Source organism: Erpetoichthys calabaricus, chromosome 1 (genome assembly GCF_900747795.2).
Source record: "Erpetoichthys calabaricus chromosome 1, fErpCal1.3, whole genome shotgun sequence".
NCBI lineage: Eukaryota > Metazoa > Chordata > Cladistia > Polypteriformes > Polypteridae > Erpetoichthys > Erpetoichthys calabaricus.
In genome coordinates, this window is record NC_041394.2 from 315782332 (window position 1) to 315806269 (window position 23938).

Genomic DNA, 23938 nt, shown 5'->3' on the forward strand with positions numbered 1-23938 from the left:
TGCTGCATTTCATCTTAAAAATGATATCGTCATCATACGCGCTTTATAAAGTGGCGCAGGTTGTGCAATATTATAACTGTATTGCAAGTTTACAGTGAGGTAATTGTACTTATAAGTACAAACAGTTCTACAATGAGCGCTTGATTGAGTGCATTTATAGTTCTTGGGATGAAACTGTTTGTGAACCCGCGAGGTCCGTACAGGAAAGTCTCTGAAGCATTTTGCTGTGGCTGAGGCAGCATGTGCTTGATGCTGTATACCGATAATTCTCTTTCTGATCTGCTGCTGCTGTGATTCCCCACTCAGATACAGTAATATAAATACTCCGAGTGGTGCAGTGAGAGTAATATGGAAAAAGGTGATCCGCTGTGGCAACCTGTAACGGGAGCAGCTGAAAGAAGAAGAAGATGCAGTGAGAGTAACAACGCTAAAGCAGTTATGGTATTTGGAATACTATGGCTATTCCCTGGACCATTATATTGCTGCAGGTTAATTACACTAATAAACAATATGCAGTTAGTTTCAGTGTATTTATAAAGCCGCATCAGGAATGTGGGTCTAAGAAAGAAAGGGTAACCACACAGGAACAGTAGCACTGCTTTGATGCTGGGTGCCGCCAGTCTGCAAAACCGAGTGGAGAAATTGCGTACGCCAGGGTATGAGGTACCGTGGAAATGTGCGTGGCTTTATGCCAAGTTTAGGTTTTATACATCACGATTTGAGCGTGGAAACGTTCGTACGTAACATTTCTGTGCGTATGCACCATTTATACATGAGGCCCCAGGACCTGATAATACTTATCCTAACGTTCTTAAAAAGCTTAGCAAGTTCATACTATATAAACCCTTGATGCATATTTTAGGAAGTCACTGCACACTGGAGAGATTGCAAAGGACTGGAAAATGGCAAATATTATCCTGTTATAGAAAAAGATTGATTGGGGAGATGCAAGTAACTATAGGCCTGTAAGCTTAACATAGATCACAGGCAAATTAACGGAAGGAATTATTAAGGGAAAGATTGAGCAACACATGGCAAGAACAAGAGTTTTTCTGAATAGTCAGCATGGATTCAGAAGAGGGCAGTCTTATTTAACCAACATGCTGGAATTATATGAGGAAGAAATAAAAGGACACGATTAAAGTGGAGCATGTGATATTATTTATCTTGACTTTCAGAATGCATTTAATAAGGTGCTACATGAGAGGTTGGACATAAAAGTAAATGAAGCAGGAGTTCAGGGTGTAGTGTGTAGATGGGTGCAGAATTGGCTCAGACACAGGAAGCAGAGGGTGATGGTGCGAGAAACCTCTTCAGAGCTGGCTGATGTAAAGAGTGGAATCTCTGGAGTCAGTGCTAGGGCCGCTGTAATTTGTAATGTATACAGTGCAAATGTTTTGGATAGGAATATAAGTAACAAGCTTGTTAAATTTGCAGATTATACCAAACTAGGTGGATTGTGAGATAATCTGGAATCCGTTGCATCATTACAGAGGGACTTGGATAGCATACAGGCTTGGGCAGATTTGTGGTGGATGAAATTTAATGTAAGTAACTGTACATAATTTTATGTAAGAAGTAAAAATGTTAGGTTTCAATACACAATGGGAGGTCTGGAAATTGAAAGTACACCTTGAAAGAAGGATTTAGGAGTTGTAGTGGACTCGGTACAATCAACTTCCAGACAGTATTAAGAAGCCATTAAGAAGACTAACAAACTGTTAGGTTATATAGCACCTTGAAGTGTAGAGTACAAGTCCAAGGAGGTTCTGCTCAACCCTTATAATGTACTGGTGAGGCCTCATCTGGAGTACTGTGTGCAGTTTTGGTCTCCAGGCTACAAAAAGGATATGGTGGCTGTAGGCGGAGTGGTGGCTCTGAGGCTAGGGATCTGCACTGGCAATCAGAAGGTTGCCGGTTCGAATCCCGTAAATGTCAAAAGGGACCCTGCTCTGTTGGGCCCTTAAGCAAGGCCCTTAACCTGCAATTGCTGAGCGCTTTGAGTAGTGAGAAAAGCGCTATATAAATGCAAATAATAATAATAACAGCACTAGAAAAAAAGTCCAGAGAGGTGCGACTAGGCTGATTCCATGGCTACATGGTATGAATTATGAAGAAAGATTAAAAGAAAAAAGCTGAGCCTTTACAGTTTAAGCAAAATAAAATTAAGAGGAGACATGATTGAAATGTTTAAAATTATGAAGGGAATTAGTACAGTGGATTGAGACTGTTTAAAATGAGTTAAACAAGAACATGGAGTCACAGTTGGAAACATGTTAAGAGTAAATTTTGCACAGAGATTAGGATGTTTTTCTTTACACAGAGAATCATAGACATGTGGAATAAGCTAACAAGTAGTGTGGTAGAGTGTACATAGCTGACCAGCTGAAGACTCTGACAATATAAAATTTATTTGGAGTGGTCCCTTTCATTTGTTCTGTACATTTAATTAAATACATCAGCAGAGAATGCCTGCTGTTTTCTAATGCTTAAAGTTAACAGCAGTTTTGCTTTCAATGACGAGGAATGTAAGTGTTCCTCAACACTGAAGGATAAGACTAGAAAAAACTGTATTCTAGAAGAAAAAAGCAAGAATTCGGCTTGGCCTTTCTGAAAGCCTTTCAAACAATACAAAGCAATAATTTTGACCTCAAATGAAAAAATAGCACAGGTGTCTCAGCAGATGCTTTACCACCTTGAAAAGAAGTCAAGCATTAACAATGTAAGATGATGGAACAAATACACAAAGAAAAAAGGTAACGCTGCCATTGTACTCATTAATTAGAGTCTAGACTGTCAAATCTCTCAAGGATGTTCTAATTAATATAATAATAAAGTAGGACTCACCTTGTCTTTCAGACGAAGCTGAATTTCTGCTAGCGTCATGGTGTGATCATCACCACTTGATCGACACCTAGAAGAAGAAAGTATGAAATGTGAAGAAACGAATGGCGAGTATGCTTTTCTTTTTTTTTTTCTTTTTTTGAAACCAAAACAATTTAAAAGTCCCAAGTATATAATAGTTAAATCTTAGCACTTTCTTCACTTTTGTTTGCCTTGTGACCTTTAAAGGCAGCCATGTGTCTTGAATGGCTTTGCATGTTTATAATATATTATTTTATGATATTTTTCCCCATTCCTCCAAAATTATCATGAATTATGGTTCTTAGAATCAAGTACACCAAAAAATGTCATTTGTTCATCTGTGCTGCCAGAATATGTTATTGGGACGTTGGCTGACTAAAACATTTACCAGAACCAATGCTGCTACCATCCATCATACATCCCGCCATCAACTGTCAAACTTACTTATTCCAGTTTGGGGTCACAGGAGATCCAGGGACCATTTTCAGCTGCATAGAAGTCAAGGCTATAGAAAACTTTGGACTGGGCACCAGTCCATCTCAAGGCACACTCTGCCATAACAGGACTATTTAGTGTCACCGACTAACCTAACCCTGGACATCTACCAGATAAAACAACACAACCAAACCACAGCAGCAATGGAAGGAAGAAAGGAAGAAACCTAAAATGGAATAACAAAAATTTAATTCCTGGCTGTAGAGCCTTTTCTTTTTATGTATTCTTGTTGCTGATTACATGTAATTTTGTAAAGTCTGTCTGTGGTTTCTTTTTGTTCATATTTTATTAGTTTTCTATGAATATTGTTTTGTTATTTAGGCCAGGGGTTTCCATGGTTCTTCTCTCCATTTTGAGATTTCCCAGCCTGGCTTCTTTTTGATGTATAGGCCGAACGTTTGGAGCCAGGCTGATTTTGTTTCTAGGCCTCATTAAAGCCTTAAGGCCTAGTTTTGTAGGTGAATCCTCCTTTAGAGTTTTGTACGAGTCAGGAAGATCATAACAGAACCAACCTTAAACAAGATACCAATCGTTTGCAGGCCCACTTACATGAATACGTGCACAGAAACATACATTCCCAAACCTACTTAATCCAGCTCTCGGATGCCAAAAGATCTACCAAGAAGCCAAGAGCAGAACGAAGGTAGGTAATCCTGAACTGGAACAAGGAGGTAGGCGTAGCCCATGATGGGGGACATGCAAGTACAGAGACAGGACACAATCAACATCAGGTGGTTGGAGGCACCAAAACCTGGACTGTGATTTCTGTACATTAGCAAAACAGCCCAATGAGAAGTGTACAGAGCAAGATTTACTAATAAGTACTCATTAAACCTCCTGGAACTTTTATGGACAGAATTTCTAGACGCAGCCAGGGCGTTGAGGGGGTCCGGTTTGGTGGGCTCAGGATTGGGTCACTGCTTTTTGCAGATGATGTTGTCCTGTTTGCTTCATCAGGCCGTGATCATCAGCTCTCTCTGGATCGGTTCGCAGCCGAGTGTGAAGCAGCTGGGATGAGAATCAGCACCTCCAAATCCGAGACCATGGTCCTCAGCCGGAAAAGGGTGGAGTGCCATCTTAGGGTTGGTGGCGAGATCCTGCCCCAAGTGGAAGAGTTCAAGTATCTCGGGGTCTTGTTCACGAGTGAGGGAAGAATGGAGCGTGAGATCGACAGGCGGATCGGTGCGGCATCCGCAGTAATGCGGGCATTGCATCTGTCTGTCGTGGTGAAAAAGGAGCTGAGCCGCAAGGCGAAGCGCTCAATTTACCAGTCGATCTATGTTCCTACCCTCACCTATGGTCATGAGCTATGGGTAGTGACCGAAAGAACGAGATCGCGAATACAAGCGGCTGAAATGAGTTTCCTCCGCAGGGTGTCTGGGCTTTCCCTTAAAGATAGGGTGAGAAGCTCAGTCATCCGGGAGGGGCTCAGAGTAGAGCCGCTGCTCCTCCGCATCGAGAGGAGTCAGATGAGGTGGCTCGGGCATCTGATCAGGATGCCTCCTGGACGCCTCCCTGGTGAGGTGTTCCGGGCACGTCTAACCGGGAGGAGGCCCCGGGGAAGACCCAGGACACGCTGGAGGGACTATGTCTCTCAGCTGGCCTGGGAACGCCTCGGGATTCTCCCAGAAGAGCTAGAAGAAGTGGCCGGGGAGAGGGAAGTCTGGGCATCTCTGCTCAAGCTGCTGCCCCCGCGACCCAACCTCGGATAAGCGGGAAACAATGGATGGATGGATGGATAAACCTCCTGGAAATGCACTTAATAGTAAGAACCCCCACAGGTCTCAGTGTTTAGTTCAAATTGCAAAAGCTGCTGGCAGATTATCAATAGGATACCCACATAAATTTGGTGATCACCATCATCCCACGTTGCATCATTTCTTTTCTGCTGGGACTGGTGTCTCCCTTGATAAAAATCTCCTCAAAGAACATGCGATTGATCATGTTTAAAATACTCATTCTTAATCAGCAGATGCCAAATCGGGCATTCTGTTATGATAAAGTACTGTATATCTAAGAGTATAATTTGCACCTTCATTGCTAACAAACCATGCATTGATTTGAATGAGTCTGTACTGTTGCTTTAATTTACAGTCTGTTTGTAACCTGAACTGATACATGTTTATACTGATACATATTTATTTATTTTTAACACTAAAATATGTATGAAATAATTTAATTTCCATTTATAATTTATGTCTGTCATTTTTAACATTGTACTTTAATGCCTAATGTATATTGATAGTAAACGTTATTGAATTCTTATGCCAGAATTTCACTGTATACTTCTTTCTGGATTACAGACACAGAGTTTATATGGTGGAACACTGTGGACGAAAGTTTCTTTCAATGGGTGTTTCCATCTTTTTGACCACATTGTATTAGTCTACTTAACAATACTTTCTAGGTTCATACCTGCTATTTGCAGTTGAAAGCCTACAACACTTTCCAAGAAACTCTTCATAGAATACTGTCCAAGTGTTTTTCATTGGGACCTTAAAGAAAGAAGAAAAAAGTAACTCTTTAGACATCACACAATGGGTCAGCAAAGTCTCAAGGGAGGAAAACAAAACAAAGGCCTAGTGACACTGCAATCTGACTGAACATGAGGTTCTATATGAATTATTCCAATGTTGGCATTCATTAGCCCAGCTAGTCCCTTCCTCAAGCCTTGCCTGTCAATCATTCAGAAATGCAGAGCATATTTGGTTCCAGAAGAACACATGAAGAAGACCACTGTATTTATGTATATTAAAAAATGCTAAGGGTCGTTGGTCTGCCATGCAAAAACATGCAAACCCCTGGCCTTGGAAGCTTGATCTTGGTCTCAATCGACAGCATTTCCCTTGATATGTGCAACACAATAGTGGATGCAGGGACTATAGTGGACTCAGAATTGGAATTTAACTCCTTCTCAAGACAAGCAGACCCAAGAAAAGCACAATGGTTAACAATCAACAAGTTTATTTAGCAATTAGGATTTAGTGTCACATCTCCTGTTTTCCTGGTTTCACCCCGACTTCTTTGCATCCATGTCCGTTTCTTTTTTTATATATCCCCTATCGAGAATAGTGACAGAAAGAACCTGAGACAGAGCTTCTTAAGGGAGAGCACATGCAGACAATTTTCTTGAAGACGTGAAGGGTTTTTATGACCAACCTGATGATGTTTAGTACACTTAGTAACAGATTAAGCCACACAATTACTAAACTTCTCATAGAAATGTATGATGAGAAATGTATTTAGCTATGGGCTGAACAAGATGCCACTATCAGGTTCTTTGTGGTTGGCAGGTCATCCTGAAGCAACAATACTATTTTAGGGAGTGCCACAGATGGTGAACCAACTAGAAAGCTTTAAGATTGGGAGATTTTCCTTCAGCATTTCTATGTCTGTGCAGATCACACTTATGATCTATACTTATTGACTGTCTGGAGCCTTTTATTATGATGCTTGGCCATTGAAAGAAAATCAAATGGGAAATAATATCCATCCATCCATCCATTATCCAACCCGCTATATCCTAACTACAGGGTCACGGGGGTCTGCTGGAGCCAATCCCAGCCAACACAGGGCGCAAGGCCGGAAACAAACCCCAGGCAGGGCACCAGCCCACCACAGGGGAAATAATATGTAAATGCATAATGACTGGTCATCTTCATCTGGACTTGAACAAAAATTTAGTTAGAAACACCTTTCATTTGATAAGGTTAACCTGCCAAACTCTTACTCAACACAAACATGAATTTTGCAGAGTTGTACTTGGAGAAGCCACTGTGACTGAACCTGTGTTACACAGTAACCATACCGTGGTTTTTAAACTAATTATTAATTAAGTACAATTATATAGCACTTTTCTAATGTACCCAAAAAACTTTACGGAAACAGTGGGCAGTCACTTCAACTACCAACAATGTGCAGCATCCACCTGGATGATGTGACGGCAGCCATTCTTATACCATGCATTAGTTATTAGAAGGTGAACGGTTGAGAGAGATAGCCAATAAGGTGCAAGGGATGATTAGGGGGCCAGAATAACCAGACCATGGCGGGCAATTTAGCCAGGACATCACGAAACACCCTACTCTTTTTGAAAGATGCCCAGTGATGTTTTCTGACCACAGAGAATCTGGATCTCTCCAAATGATGACACCATTTCTTAAACAGAGTGGCCCCATCACTGCACTGGGACATTGGGATTCACACACAGACTACAAGATAAGCAACCCCAGGTGGCCACAATCCAACCTCTTCCAGCAGCAACCCAAGGTTTCCCTAGATGGAGTCTCATCCAAGTACAAGTACATGCTTATCTTGCTTTGGATTATTGGGTATTGAACGTATCCTGCACTCTAAACTACTTGGCAACATATCTTGAAATAAAGTGGCCCTTGGTCCATTCACTTTACCATCCTTCATATGGGATGATAGGGATGCCTCACCATTACTAACCATTGAACCTCCCACATCACAGTAATGATCTTACAGTCAAATTCCAGTATATTTATCAAGTAACACTCACTCATACTTCATTTCTGCCAAAGATAGCAAACTAACTTTGATTAACTGAAAACAGGGAAGGTAGTTGTGATGCCAGACTCACAGCTTATTTATGATACACAGTCCCATTGCTTAACTCTCAAACAACTGTTTAGATTTATGTCAATGGCATTAGAGCAGCGGTTCCCAACTTGTGGTATGGTACGGGGCGGACAGGTTGGGGGTACATGAAAATAATATTGGTAATGGCGGAAAACACCAAAAAAAGGAGTTAAAACAAAAACACAAAAAGAAAGTTATAGAGTTTTGGTTTACACCGAGAGATATGTGAAAGTTGTCACTAGACCTGCACACCATGATTGCGCATGTGTCCTCCCTCTCTTCGCCAAAACTGTCACTGTGATTGAAAGCGGTCCATTATTTTAGTGTTTGATTGGGCATCAAGTGAGTAACGTGTATTAATAGGCCTAGATCGTTCATTTTTTATGAGTGCTTAATTTGAAGTATTTAGCTATTATTTAATGTTTTGAGTGACTTTCTATTGATATTGTTTTGTGCCCCAAAATGGATAAATGGTTGAAAACTGGAACTCTTAAGAGAGCTGAAGTTAGCATTGAAATTCAACCTGCTGATTCGGCAGCTGCAAGTACAAAGCAGTCTGATGATTTACAAGTGCAAGGGGACCAGGGTGCAGCGACTGATAGGCCTGCTCTTGTAAGAGATGCTGTTTTTATTTGTTTTGATCTTACATTAGGCTGCTGTTATAAAACATTGAAAACTGTAAAATGTAAAATCAAAAATAAATGCCTATAAATGTCATTAGGTTAATCTGAGTCATTTGATTATTTAGCTAACCTATGAAAATTAAAAACTTTTTTGAGGGATGGGTGGGGGTAATGAAGAGAGGGGGTACTCATAAATGAAAAGCCTAATCAAGGGGTACAGGAGAGAAAAAAGGTTGGGAACCGCTACATTAGAGGATACAAACAAATCCACATCTTCAAGTAATTCAGTATCATCAGAAGCTGGAGCCAATCCAGCAGTGTAGGGTATAAGGCACAATCCACCATAGAAACCCCTAGACGAGGTGCCAGTTCCTCAAGGGGCATTTTCATATCAGGCACATTTCAAAGTGACCAATTAACATAACATAACACAAACAGCATGTCTTGTGAGCCCCACAAATAAAATCCATTCATACAGAAGAAAACCTGCATACTCCATGTCCACGGTGCTCAGGCGAAAAATTAAACCAAGTCCCATGGATTTATAAGGAACCAGCACTAAACATTGTGTCACACTACAGAAAAATGATTATTGTGTAACTGTAGGGAAAAAAACCATAAAAAATAACTAGAGTGAAATAAATATGCATTTCATTACAATTTGTAATAAAAATAAATAGACATGGCCTAACATCTAACCTTTCCAGAATCAAAGATACTTCTGTTATGTACTGTATAGAGGAGCTGGTAATAGAAATCTATTAGACCATTCAAATTGTAATTTTATTCCTATCACATCTAGAATGTTCTTGACACCCACAATTATTCTTTAATATCATGTTATTAAATCATCTCAATTTCCATATTCTTGTCGTCAGGCAGTCTGCATAAGAATAAAGGAAATTACACGTCTGTCAGTGCACAAGACACAAAGGAGTTCATTTAGAAATGATCACAAATAATAATAAGCGCTCTTTCCTTCGAAAACATTTAAAGTAACATAAGAAAAAAAATATTCCACTAAACATGCTCACACATGCATATTTTCTCATGTAAGTCTGCCACAAATAACAAACCCACACATTTCTAACATTAAATTCTTTAAGAGTGAAAGAATGATAAAAAAAAAAGCATCAGTGAGGCGTGCTCTAAACTAATCTGAGCATAAAATATACTTTTAAAATGAAACTTAAAAATCAGTCAAACACAGCTAGTGTAGAATGATGCTATTAAACGCCTTGCTGCATTTATGCATAGACTAAGCCAATGGAGCGTGTAATGATTACAGATCTGCAGGTTAAATGAAATTACAATGTGCATCACATTTACAAAATGAATAAAAAAGAAAAGATGGTTTAACATTAAACTAGTGAAGAACCTTTCAATAAAAGCTTTGTGACAAACCATTAAGAAAAAACAGCAGTGTGAAGAAAAGCCTTGGCAACAAAAATCTGTATAAAGATTCATTTTAACAAATGCCATTGTGAAATAAAAAAGCTCTACTTTTAAAATGGAATATAACCCCCCAAAATATATCTATCTGTCCATTTTCAAAGTCTTTAATAATTCACCACATCTCTGAGTCACTAATTCTTTCCAGATCTTTCCACTGACATTTAAAATGTGTTTAAATTCTGGTAAAAATGTTAGTGGCCTATTAAATGTCTTCTGTATCATACCAGTGTAGAGGGGATTCACTCATGTCCAGAAGACACTGCGGTGTGGAACTGGTGAGCTGGAATCTGAGAAAGTGAGTTCAACCCACAGAAGAAAGAGACCTTCCACAGGCCAAGGTAGCGGGATAGAGAAGTGTAAAGCTGATCCGTGGCTTATAATAAAGTATTCTTAAAGGAATACTCCATCCAAAAGTGATTTCTGTATATGTTACTTACCTCACATAGTTTGTAGTGATGGTCGAGAAAAAAGTTTTTATGCAGAGTTTCTGATAGAAGTAATCAATGCTGGACTACAGCAAACAATATCAGAATATCCATGCAAAAATTTCATGTAGCTCCACACGTCAAGTCATCCAGTTATATGGTAACAACATCCCAAACACATGTATCTTTAGTAAAATATCGTTAAATGGGTCACGCAAACTAAAATGGAATGCGTAAATGATGCAAACGATCATTTGAATGGTAAAACAACCAAAAGAATAAACAAAATATTATTCAGTACTCTTATTCAAAAGTCATAGTCAGGTACAGTAGAAACTAAACAAGTTATTTCTTTTGCCTCGTCGTGCCTTTTACCAAAACTAAAAATTGTTACTCCATTCTCATAGTCGGGACATTTTAAAATGAAGAAAAAAACAATTCAAACATCCCAGAGACTGACAGAGATTATTTTTCTCTTTTAAGGGAAAAACAGTGTTGTGCTTATGGTGACAAAAATATGTTTGTCCATAAAAGATGATAAAAAACTTAAAGGAATTAATAAGTAAAAAGAAAAAAAAAACACTAACATGTTTGATACCTGAAAGTGATAATGACAATGAGACCAAAACCAAAACGAGAGTCAAGAATGAAAGACAAATGAACATAACCCAAAAATTAAAAGCAAACATCCATCCATCCATTTTCCAACCTGCTGAATCTGAACACAGGGTCACGGGGGTCTGCTGGAGCCAATCCCAGCCAACACAGGGCACAAGGCAGGAACCAATCCCGGGCAGGGTGCCAACCCACTGCAGGACACACACAAACACACCCACACACCAAGCACACACTAGGGCCAATTTAGAATCGCCAATCCACCTAACCTGCATGTCTTTGGACTGTGGGAGGAAACCCACGCAGACACGGGGAGAACATGCAAACTCCACGCAGGGAGGACCCGGGAAGCGAACCCGGGTCTCCTAACTGCAAGGCTGCAGCACTACCTCTGCGCCACCCCTAAAAGCAAACATCAAAAAAGTAATTAATTTAAACACAACAGCCGTTAATAAACTTTTAACCCAAAACTTAAATGCTGATGTTCTTGTGCTGCTGTGTTTTGTACTGGCAGAGTGGTGATGCCAGATGTCACACGATGTGAGTCAAGTGGTCAACATCCACTCCCAGTAACATTAAGGAAATACCGTCACCCATGAAAAGACATCACAAAATGGTGGCAAAAGAATAGCAATAAATAATAAAAACTTTGTAAAGGATTTTAAAAATGCAATAATCAAATATAAAAACAGAATGGTAGCTGAGATCCATTTGCTATCAGCACAAATTGAGTGACCATCAGTTCAGGTGAAACTAAACTTTTAGACATTGAACAAAGTCAGAAGTGAAGTAATTTTGCCCAATCATAAAGTTTCTCACAATGTCTTATCTTTATTTGAACAAAGGCTGGACATTTCTTTAATTAAGCTGCTGTCTCATATAACATGGCAACCAGACACACAAAATTGTGGCACAAGTGAAAACTAAAAACGCAACTTTGTGGTGCTCATTCTATCAAATACACTGTTAACTTCTCCATTGTTCTAATAAAATTATAAATAGAAGAAGGTCAAACAAAATGAGGCACTGTTTCTACAGTCTTAACTGTTACTGCATTACATACAGTCATATGAAAAAGTTTGGGAACCCCTCTTAATTCTTTGGATTTTTGTTTATCATTGGCTGAGCTTTCAAAGTAGCAACTTCCTTTTAATATTTGGCATGCCTAATGGAAACAGTAGTATTTCAGTAGTGACATTAAGTTTATTGGATATTAACAGAAAATATGCAATATGCATCATAACAAAATTAGACAGGTGCATAAATTTGGGCACCCCAACAGAGATATGACATCAATACTTAGTTGAGCCTCCTTTTGCAAATATAACAGCCTCTAGACACCTCCTATAGCCTTTGATGAGTGTCTGGATTCTGGATGGAGGTATTTTTGACCATTCTTCCATACAAAATCTCTCCAGTTCAGTTCAATTTGATGGCTACCGAGCATGGACAGCCTGCTTCAACTCATCCCATAGATTTTCAATGATATTCAAGTCAGGGGACTGTGACAGCCATTCCAGTACATTGTACTTCTCCCTCTGCATGAATGCCTTTGTAGATTTTGAACTGTGTTTTGGGTCATTGTCTTGTTGGAATATCCAACCCCTGCGTAACTTCAACTTTGTGACTTATGCTTGAACATTATCCTGAAAAATTTGTTGATATTGGGTTGAATTCATCCGACCCTCGACTTAAACAAGGGCCCCAGTCCCTGAACTAGCCACACAGCCCCACAGCATGATGGACCCTCCACCAAATTTGACAGTAGGTAGCAGGTATTCTTCTTCCGCCATGCAAAGCTCTTTTTGTTATGACCAAATAACTCAATTTTTGTCTCATCAGTTTAAAGCACTTCGTTCCAAAATGAATCTGGCTTGTCTAAATGAGCATTTGCTTACAACAAGTGACTCTGTTTGTGGCGTGAGTGCAGAAAGGGTTTCTTTCTCATCACACTGCCATACAGATGTTCTTTGTGCAAATTGCGCTAAATTGTAGAACAATGTACAGATACACCATCTGCAGCAAGATGTTCTTGCAGGTTTTTGGAGGTGATCTGTGGGTTGTCTGTAACCATGCTCACAATCCTGCACATATGCCGCTCCTGTATTTTTCTTGGCCTGCCAGACCTGGGTTTAACAGCAACTGTGCCTGTGGCCTTCCATTTCCTGATTACGTTCCTTATAGTTGAAACTGACAGTTTAAACCTCTGAGAGAGCTTTTTGTAGCCTTCCCCTAAACCATGATACTGAACAATCTTTGTTTTCAGATCTTTTGAGAGTTGTTTTGAGGATCCCAAGCTGTCACTCTTCAGAGGAGAGTCAAAGGGAAGCACAACTTGCAGTTGACCACCTTAAATACCTTTTCTCATGATCGGACACACCTGTCTATGAAGTTCAAGGCTTAACGCGCTAATCCAACCAATTTGGTGTTGCAAGTAATCAGCATTGAGCAGTTACATGCATTCAAATCAGCAAAATTACAAGGGGACCCAAATTTTTGCACAGCCAGTTTTTCACATTTGATTTAATTTCATACAACTAAATACTGCTTCACTAAAAATCTTTGTTCGGAAAACACCCCAGTACTCCTAGGAAGTGAAAGACATACCACTGTTATCGTTTTTGTTGAAAGTAGAGTAAATTATTATGCAGGCTGAGAGGGATTCCCAAACTTTTTCATATGACTGTATGTGCCACAATATGTATCTCCAACGTATTTATTTTATTTTAATCTAATATTATCTATTATTAAGTCTGCTGCTGTGTAAATGAAAAAAGTAAAACCCTTCTAATGGAAAAACAAATGTTGGAAAAAGCAGTGGTCAGTAAGTCCTATTGTGGCAAATAAAATTTAGGAGTTAGAGTAGAAATAATCGGCTTTACAATCCCAAACAAACAAAGCAATAAATACAGTGATAACAGCATGCAGTTCAACTAAAGAAATAAATAAAAATTAAGAAAGTATTACTATTAAAAGAAATTTGTATTTGTGTAATAGTTTTTAAAGATGTTTTACTGTATGATGTATGTTCGATTTTGCAAGGAGGAATTTTGCCTTTTAGAATCGATAACGTTCTATCATTGCATCTGTTTTCACGTGTACTGATAGTTTATTCTCTCTTAGCTAACTTGAGACACCTAGTGGCATAAGCAGGAATTACTATTGGCAAAGTTGAAAGTCACTCTATAACTGTTGCTATAAAACTTGTGCGGTTTTACCACATAATATTGCCTAAACAAGATATAACAAGCTACTTTACTAGAAAAAGTATTACATTTAAACTACATAAAAGATCACAGTGCAGCTATAAAAATATAAAAAACCTCTTTAGGCTTTAAAGTTTCACTTACTCTTAACATTTCAGGCCACTGAGTAACTACCAAATGTGTTATTTCTTTGGTCTAAGAAAGATTTTTTTCTGCTTAAAAAAATGAAAGGAGCTTAACACCTATCAAAATTAAAGAATACAGTATAGTGATAATTAAATAAAAAGTACTATTTTTTCTGTATATACAAATGTTCACATTGCACAATACCAAAAATGTCACTCCCGCTCTCTCTCTCTTCCTGTATATATACAGCGCAGTGGCACAGTGCTCAATGCCTCATGGATCCCATGTTCCGAGTTTGAATTCTTTTGTCAGGGAACTCCAGTTTTCCTCCCACATCCACAAAGACGTGTGTGTGTGTGTGCATGTGTGTGCGTGTGTTATGTTAATCGGTTATCCTAAAATGAGCCTGTAAGAGTGTGTGGGAGCAGCACCTATGGTGGACTGGAGCTCCATACAGGGTTGCTTCCCACATAGTGCCCAATGCTGCCACAATAAATTCTGGTCCTCTGAAAAACTGACTTGGATTACATGGGTTTGAGAATTAATAAATGTATTTACATACTGTACTTATGCTTTAAAATACAACATCTACTATACTTTGTGTTTAATGTCATCTGTTTCAGTTAGAATAAGGCTGAAGTGATTTAGCTAACAAGCATTAAAGTAGTTAGCCCAATAGTGCAGTGTTTCACCCTGCTGTCCGGTCTTGTCCTCATCTGTGGGAGGTTAGCATGTTCTCCCTTTCCCTTGAGGAACCTTTCAGTACTTTTTGGAAATGTGAATTGAACTTTGTTTAATTTTATTTGCTTTTTTTGTTGGGTTGTATTGAATCTTTTTTACCTGTGTTATACCAAGTGAAAAAGATTTATTAATTTTTTATTAATAAACTTCATTTCAATACTCCAACTCAAACACTCCTCGTATAAGAACATAAAAAACTGACAAATGAGAGGAGACCATTCAGTCCATCATGCCTGTTTGTTTAGCCAATAGCTAAGCTATCCCAGATTATTCTGAAAGGATGTCAAGGTTTCTGCTTTAACTACATGTCTCAGTAGTTTGTTTTAGATTCCCACAACTCTGCTTAAGGAAGTGCTTCTGGGATCCAGTCCTAAATAAACTTCTTAATATTAACTGATGTCTTCAAGTATGTGATTCATTGTTAAGCTGAAAGAATTCCGCTGGATCTGTTTTATCAATGCCTTTGAGAAGTCTGAAGGACTGGATTAGGTCCCCACACAGTCCCCTCTCCTCGAGACCTTAATTAATTCTCTGAGTCTGTCAGAGTAGAACATGTCCTTAAGTCCTGGGATGGACTCTCCTTTGCACAGCTTCAAGTGCTGCTATGTCTTTCTTGTAGCACAGTGACCAAAATTGCAGCAGTCTCACTAGTGCATTACAAAACCTGTACTCTGGTGTTCCTCTCATATAACATTTGGTTAATTGCAGCTGAAAATTTTATCCAACGTGAATGTTCCCTATGGTGGACTGGGACCCCGTTAGGTATTTCCCTACACTGCATACTTTTGGGAAAAGCTCCAAAATCCTCCACCCAAGATCTTATTTTAGGATTAAACAGGTTAAGTGATCAGCTAAATAGATGAGTGAATGAAAGTATTATGAAACTATTTGGGGACAATTCTTTAAAAATAATGTATGTGTCAAGTTTCCAACCCTCTGACCTCACTAAACTAGTTGGAGGTTCTTGCTTCAGGCAATTTTAGCTGATGATTGTTTTGGGGAGGTTTTGTTCAGTCCTCTTTTCTAGAAAGTGGAATGCATAATCATTTGAATTAAGATCAAGAGACTTATTTGTCCAGAATAGTGTTTTCACAAGTTTTTTCTCCCCTGTTGAACACCTTTGTGAACTGATAGTGTGTTGTGAGTCCTCGTCTAGGGCCATCTAGTGGGTTTGGAGACATTTTCTTCAACATAGTCAGAACAGGAACTTCCAAACATTCATTCACTTACTACAATCACTAGTCACATCATAGATAAAGACAAGCAAAATAGCCCTAGAGGAGGCCTTACGTACCCATACTGGAACACCGCAGTCTCCAGGTTTCTCAGATGATGTGGTATTATTTTGATTGTGACAAGCTTATTATTTTCTCTACACTTCAGCATTTCCATCACTTTTGTAAGGTGTGTCCTTAACCACTTTATCCATAACACTTGGCTTCTAATCTGGCCTTGGTGCTAAAGAAGGTTTCTTAATCTGTGGTGTGGCCTAAATTATTCTGCTGTTAAACCTTGTGTGATCAGTAGATTTTGATGTCTTCACCTCTGTAATGTAATGGTTGTTGATGACTTCAGGCACAGTTATTTAGAGATTTAATAATTAGGCAGACCTCGAGTTAGTTGTTGTAGATTGTGAAGTACACCAAATTCCTGATGCTCCTATTTCATTTTCAGTCTAGTTTTCTTTTAAGATTAGACCTGCTGACCACAATTCCAATACTGCACATTTGAATTATTGCAACCAAATATGACTGATCAATAACATACACTAATATTTCCAATACGCATTGTCACACATATGCACTTAAGAGGAAGCTGAATGGACCAAAGGAAGGTAATTCCATGCCAGGCCAGGGGGTAGCAGGGTGCATTGAACCTTCCTTTGTTATTTCTGCAAACTAGATACAGGAAATTCTGCCTGATACAACCTTAACGACGCCAATTTCGGTTCCGGTCCCAAGAAACACGTCATTTCCGGTTCCGAAATTAATGACATTACTTCCTTTACAGCTGTCATCTTTGGCTTAACAGTTCAGTTTAATTTGGAACTCCAATTTATGCACATCAGTGTCAATTTTCATACCCTTTGGCAGCCAGTGACAATATACGGGTGGCTGCCCCAAACCTTTTTATGTGTGTCGAGGCTGGTTCTTTCAAAGTACATAGGGGTGAAACATAAAAACTGTTTTTGTTGCTTATCTGTTTTCTAAACCTGCATATTCTAGATCATTGTCGCTTATCCCATCAACTTCAGATGCATGGAAAAACAGACACTTAGATGCATGATTCAGCTGGACTTGTACGTATTTCGGCTGTGGGTTTAATACCAGAATATCAGAAGACAATTCCACATGAAAACCAAAAGAACTTGTTCAAACTCCCCAAGAGCAATAACTGAGTCAGAATTTGAACCCAATCTTTTGGAGATGTGAGACAGCAGTGCTAACAATTGCACTACTATGTTATCCTAGACAAAGATCAATCTATCCGTCCATCCATCCATCCATTATTCAACCCGCTATATCCTAACTACAGGGTCACGGGGGTCTGCTGGAGCCAATCCCAGCCAACACAGGAAGCAAGGCAGGAAACAAACCCTGGGCAGGGCGCCAGCCCACCACAGGGCACACACACACACCCACAAACCAAGCACACACTAGGGACAATTTAGGATCGCCAATGCACCTAACCTGCATGTCTTTGGACTGTGGGAGGAAACCGGAGTACCCGGAGGAAACCCACGCAGACACGGGGAGAACATACAAACTCCATGCAGGGAGGACCCGGAAAGCGAACCCGGGTCTCCTAACTGTGAGGCAACAGCGCTACCCACTGCACCACCGTGCTGCCTGATCAATCTATCAAATGCAAATATATTGTATATATTTAGTCTCTCAATACCTTTTCTTGAACTTGGAATAAGGGCTTTTACTTATGGTAAGCTACAAGGTTGCAACCCAAGACATAGCATCACTTGAAGCTGTGCGGAGGAGGACAACCAGGTGCATCCCATTACTCAAGGACATGTCAAATGACAGGCTCAGAAAATGAAACCTGTTTAGTCTTAAGCAAAGGACAATGTATGGGGACCTAATCCAGGTATTTAAAATTCTCAAAGACATTGATAAAGTAAAACCAGCAGAACTCTTTCAGCTTAAGAGTAAATCACACAATCGAGGACATCAGTGGAAATTAAGGGGAAGTGCATTTAAAACTGCAGCCAGGAAGCATTTCTTTATTCAAAGAATTGTGGGACTCTGGAACAAACCACTGAAACATGTAGTTGAAGTCAAAACCTTGGCCACCTTTAAGAAGAATCTGGATGAGATATTGGGATAGCTTACCGATGTTCTCCTCTCGTTTGTCAAATTTCTTATGCTCTCAGGTCACCATGTAACTATCTCATCTTCATATCTCATCTTTCTAATCTGACTTTACTTGATTGCCAGAAAAAAAAAAAAAAATCAGAGGAAAACTGAATCAGCTTGTACAGAAGCCGAGCTAATACAGTCCAGACGCTAAACAGTGTTTAATCAGCTCCTTCTTTACTTCATTGTATCACACATATAAGCTTTGGGAACACCACTAGAGCTCCGCAGAAGTAAACAATTTCACCCTGTGACAAGATGAGATGCTGTCGCTGACAATCTCTTCATTTCTGCCTTCAGATCCAAAGAGCAGGCATCAGCTGACCTGTGATCACACCTCTGCTGTCAGCCCAAGCCCGCCTTTTCTAGGACATTTACTATATATTCAATATTCAGTCCACTGGCCAAAAGCTTGTGTCTATTTAAGAACCTGACAAAGCTCTACCACCCAGTAATTATTCCTGTGTTTCTTTTAACTATATGTACTTGTTTTTTTAAATTAAAATGGGATTATTGTGCTGGGCTAGTACCCCAACCCTCGAACCTGTGTCCAACCCATTTCTGACACCAAAAGGGGATGAACCAACGATACATTCCAAGTGGTGGATGTCAAAGAAAGTACTTCCAATTAGAATGCCACTCTAAGGATACTTTAACTTTGGTAGCTGTCATCAAGCCATTCTCCTATAACCACTCAAAATTGGGGTACATGGATGAGAATTATTACAAATGGATTATGAAAAGTAATCTAAATATACTCACCTTTTTCAAAAGTGTGCTAAACTGTGCATCTGTCAATGGCTGAATGAAGCTTTCAACTACCCGACGGAACTCCCCTGTAGTAACTGTCAAATTATTCTCCACATCATACACACGGAACGCTTTCCTTAGATCCGTCTGCTTTTCTTTTACTCTTTGAAAAACAATGTTTTCAATTTCCGCATTGGACAAGTAGGGATCTGCAGTGACATCAACAGAATTACCTGAAAGAAGAGCATTAATAAAATGTAGAGCAATTTGTTAAGGAGAACAAATACATGGGAGCACAGATCTCTGGACTAGTAAATATATCTATATATGCATATCAATATATTGGCCCAATTTACTGCTTTATTTCTGTGTTTCAAAATGTTATTTAACATTAAAAAACAGTGAGGCTCACATTAAATCTGTATACCGATACTCTCTTAAGAGCTGATGAAAGCCAAAGTGGTTTGGAAATCGGTTGAATTGCAAAATGATAGATAACCAATGAAGCTTCATCCATCACCCATTTTCAAAGTCCTATTTTTCTAGTGGAAGATGATAGAGCGCTAAACCTTATCCAAGGAGCATTTGGTTTAAGGCAGGAGTTAATTTTTACGCTGCCCCCATCTAGAAAAACAAAAGCCAGTGTCTCAAAAAAAAACACCCCTAGTGAATAAAACCAATCAATCGATCTTTATTTATTTAATGTAGCTCCTATAACAACAAGCAACGTCATAGACTTAAGATGACAAAAATGCAATACAAAACAGAACAGTAGGACAGCAACAAACCCACCAAGATATATAAAGGTGACATTTCATTGGCAGACAGTAATTAAATGTATTTTTAGGACACCCTTGAGGTGTAAATACCATACAGGGGTGCTGTACAATTATTGTTGACCTATTTTTGTTTTCAGACTATTATAGGAGACCAAGAGAAGGTGGCACAGACTGAACTACTTGATTCAAATTGGCCTCTGCCTATACAGCCTTGTAGCTACTGCATAATAGAAGTCTCTTCCTGTTTGTGACTCCAAACTTCACTTTTTGCCTTGCATTTTAACCAAATCTAACTGTCACTGTAGCCAGGATCACACTGTTGGCATCCTGAAAAGGACGCAGATTGTTATTAGTCCTGACAGGAATGCCAGCCTTACAAATAATAAAAGAATATCCTGTAGTAATGACTCCAGCGATTATTGATTAGTAAAAGGATAGCTGAGACAAGGACAAAGATACCTAGCTTTCTTTCCTAGATGATAAGTGAAAACAGGTTGGTACACCATTTTAAATCTAGCTTCCTGCTCTTTGTGGTATTTAGGTCCTTGCAGGATTTACTAAGTCTTTCACACCAGGTATAGATAGATAGATAGATAGATAGATAGATAGATAGATAGATAGATAGATAGATAGATAGATAGATAGATAGAGTTAGGTCCATAAATATTTGGACAGAGACAACTTTTTTCTAATTTTGGTTCTGTACATTACCACAATGAATTTTAAATGAAACAACTCAGATGCAGTTGAAGTGCAGACTTTCAGCTTTAATTCAGTGGGGTGAACAAAACGATTGCATAAAAATGTGAGGCAACTAAAGCATTTTTTATCACAATCCCTTCATTTCAGGGGCTCAAAAGTAATTGGACAAATTAAATAACTGGAAATAAAATGTTCATTTCTAATACTTGGTTGAAAACCCTTTGCTGGCAATGACAGCCTGAAGTCTTGAACTCATGGACACCACCAGATGCTGGGTTTCCTCCTTTTTAATGCTCTGCCAGGCCTTTACTGCAGCGGCTTTCAGTTGCTGTTTGTTTGTGGGCCTTTCTGTCTGAAGTTTAGTCTTCAACAAGTGAAATGCATTCTCAATTGGGTTAAGATCAGGTGACTGACTTGGCCATTCAAGAATTTTCCACTTCTTTGCTTTAATAAACTCCTGGGTTGCTTTGGCTATATGTTTTGGGTCATTGTCCATCTGTATCATGAAACGCCGCCCAATCAATTTGACTGCATTTAGCTGGATTTGAGCAGACAGTATGTCTCTGAACACCTCAGAATTCATTCGGCTGTTTGTCCTGTGTCACATCATCAGTAAACACTAGTGTCCCAGTGCCACTGGCAGCCATGCACGCCCAAGCCATCACACTGCCTCCACCGTGTTTTACAGATGATGTGGTATGTTTTGGATAATGAGCTGTTCCACGCCTTCTCCATACTTTTTTCTTGCCATCATTCTGGTAGAGATTGATCTTGGTTTCATCTGTCCAAAGAATGTTTTTCCAGAACTGTGCTGGCTTTTTTAGATGTTCTTTTGCAAAATCCAATCTAGCCTTTCTATTCTTGAGGCTTATGAGTGGCTTGCACCTTGCAGTGCACCCTCTGTATTTACTTTCATGCAGTCTTCTCTTTATGGTAGACTTGGATATCGATACGCCTACCCCCTGGAGAGCGTTGTTCACTTGGTTGGCTGTTGTGAAGGGGTTTCTCTTCACCGTGGAAATGATTCTGCGATCATCCACCACTGTTGTCTTCCGTGGACGTCCAGGTCTTTTTGCGTTGCTGAGTTCACCAGTGCTTGCTTTCTTTCTCAGGATGTACCAAACTGTAGATTTTGCCACTCGTAATATTGTAGCATTTCTCGGATGGGTTTTCTTCTGTTTTCGCAGCTTAAGGATGGCTTCTTTCACCTGCATGGAGAGCTCCTTTGACCGCATGTTGTCTGTTCACAGCAAAATCTTCCACATGCAAGCACCACACCTCAAATCAACTCCAGGCCTTTTATCTGCTTAATTGATAATGACATAACGACGGACTTGCCCACACCTGCCCTTGAAATAGTCTTTGAGTCAATTGTCCAATTACTTTTGAGCCCTTGAAATGAAGGGATTGTGTTCAAAAAATTTTTTAGTTGCCTCACATTTTTATGCAATTGTTTTGTTCACCCCACTGAATTAAAGCTCAAAGTCTGCACTTCAACTGCATCTGAGTTATTTCATTTAAAATTCATTGTGGTAATGTACAGAACCAAAATTAGAAAAAAGTTGTCTCTGTCCAAATATTTATGGACCTAGCTGTATATATTATATATATTGTAAGTACCAAACAGGATGGACAATCCCGACCAAGAAAGAGAAAGGTATGTTACCTGGATGGGAAGCACCAGGTGGATGGGCAAGCATCCTGCCAAAGAAAGGGGAAGATTCCTTACCGAGTTGAGTAGGTCCGGCTGGATATGTTTTCAGTACCTTTCATGGCTGGGATAAAATGCAAGGACAGGGAAGGACTATTTCTATCTCTAGGGACTGGTTATTCTCCAATTATGCTAGGTAACAGCTTTCCTCGGGCAGAGCTCCTATTCATACTCTCACAGGGCACCTTTTGGACTTGTAGCCTGGGAGAACAGCCCTGTCAGGGTGTGTGGGAGCCATCAGAGATAGCTATAAAAAAGGTATACACCTCTTAGGAGGTTCCGCCTGACTTGTAAATGCTGCTAGGTTGTAATCATTTGACATCTGAAGTACTGCTGGGTCCTGAGATAATAGGAGCCACCCGGCCTCATCCAGGTGAGCTGAGTCGGGAGGAGGTGGACAAAGCTTGACTAGAGGAGATATTCAGCATTTATTGAGGAGGAAAGTCTGTGAAAGGAGTATTGAAACCTGTATAAGTGCATTCAATAAAATCATTTATATTGAAGCCTTTTGATTGTGTGACTGCACTTGTGTTCTGGGATTGAGGAGCTGCAGCACCCTCTAGTGTCCACTATATATATATATATATATATATATATATATATATATATATATATATATATATATATATATATATATATATATATAAACAAACAATTCCCTGAACACATAAAAACCTCTGGATACTGGAGAGCTGCTGCTGTGAATAACAGGCTTACAGGTGGAAGTAAGATGGTCAGACCTGTCAAGATGTACTTTAAAAGGCTTTAACATAAAGAGGGCAGATCACCGGAATGCTTAAAGGACTCAAGTGAGATTAGCAGTCTCACTATCAATCATTTTATTTCTTATATTTTTTCTGGTTAAAATTTGAATTTATTAAGTTATAGTGTTAGTTGTTGGTCTGTTGCCCTACCTTTCAATTATTCAGCATTTGGCATAGGACTCTCAACCACAGTGCAAATGTTTGCAATGCATCATCTGTTAGAATGCACTATATTACTACATGCATTACAATACATGTTTCTATAGATGGCACATCACAAACAGCTGAATTTGCTCAACTGAGTGTGACTGCCTTCCAGTCAGAAGTTGGCTCTGCACAATAATGACAGTTTTGTAAAACAACAAAAGATCTCAAAGAACAGATTGGTCATATGGGTCAGTTCCCAGAAGGCAATTGTCACATTTACTATTCTCTTCTACTTTATGCAATGAAGTGCCTTTAAACTACATACCTATGTTTCAATTTTTTACATGTTGTAACATGTAGGGGGCGCCATCAAGACCCAAAACCCAAACATAAGAATGCCCAATACAGTCACAGATTCAAAAAACAGATTTTTAATCCTTTTAGCACCTTGTACAATAAAGCACAGTCAATGACCATACAAAATCAATGAAGCTCTTTGTTCTCCTTCCATCTCCAGTTGAGTGTCACTAGCTGCATCCCAACTCTGACACCCTGAGGTAAGGC

General features: G+C 39.3%; 1 protein-coding gene across 1 annotated transcript in view; it reads right to left on the reverse strand.

Moving 5' to 3' along the window:
• Positions 1 to 23938, reverse strand: part of efcab6 (EF-hand calcium binding domain 6) — a 177703-nt gene that overhangs the window by 147006 nt on the left and 6759 nt on the right. The window contains exons 3-5 of the mRNA XM_028817720.2: positions 19284 to 19504; positions 5776 to 5855; positions 2848 to 2914 (exon numbers count right to left, since the gene is read on the reverse strand). Coding sequence (XP_028673553.2) covers positions 2848 to 2914; positions 5776 to 5855; positions 19284 to 19504 — 368 coding nt within the window. The remainder of the gene's footprint in view (positions 1 to 2847; positions 2915 to 5775; positions 5856 to 19283; positions 19505 to 23938) is intronic.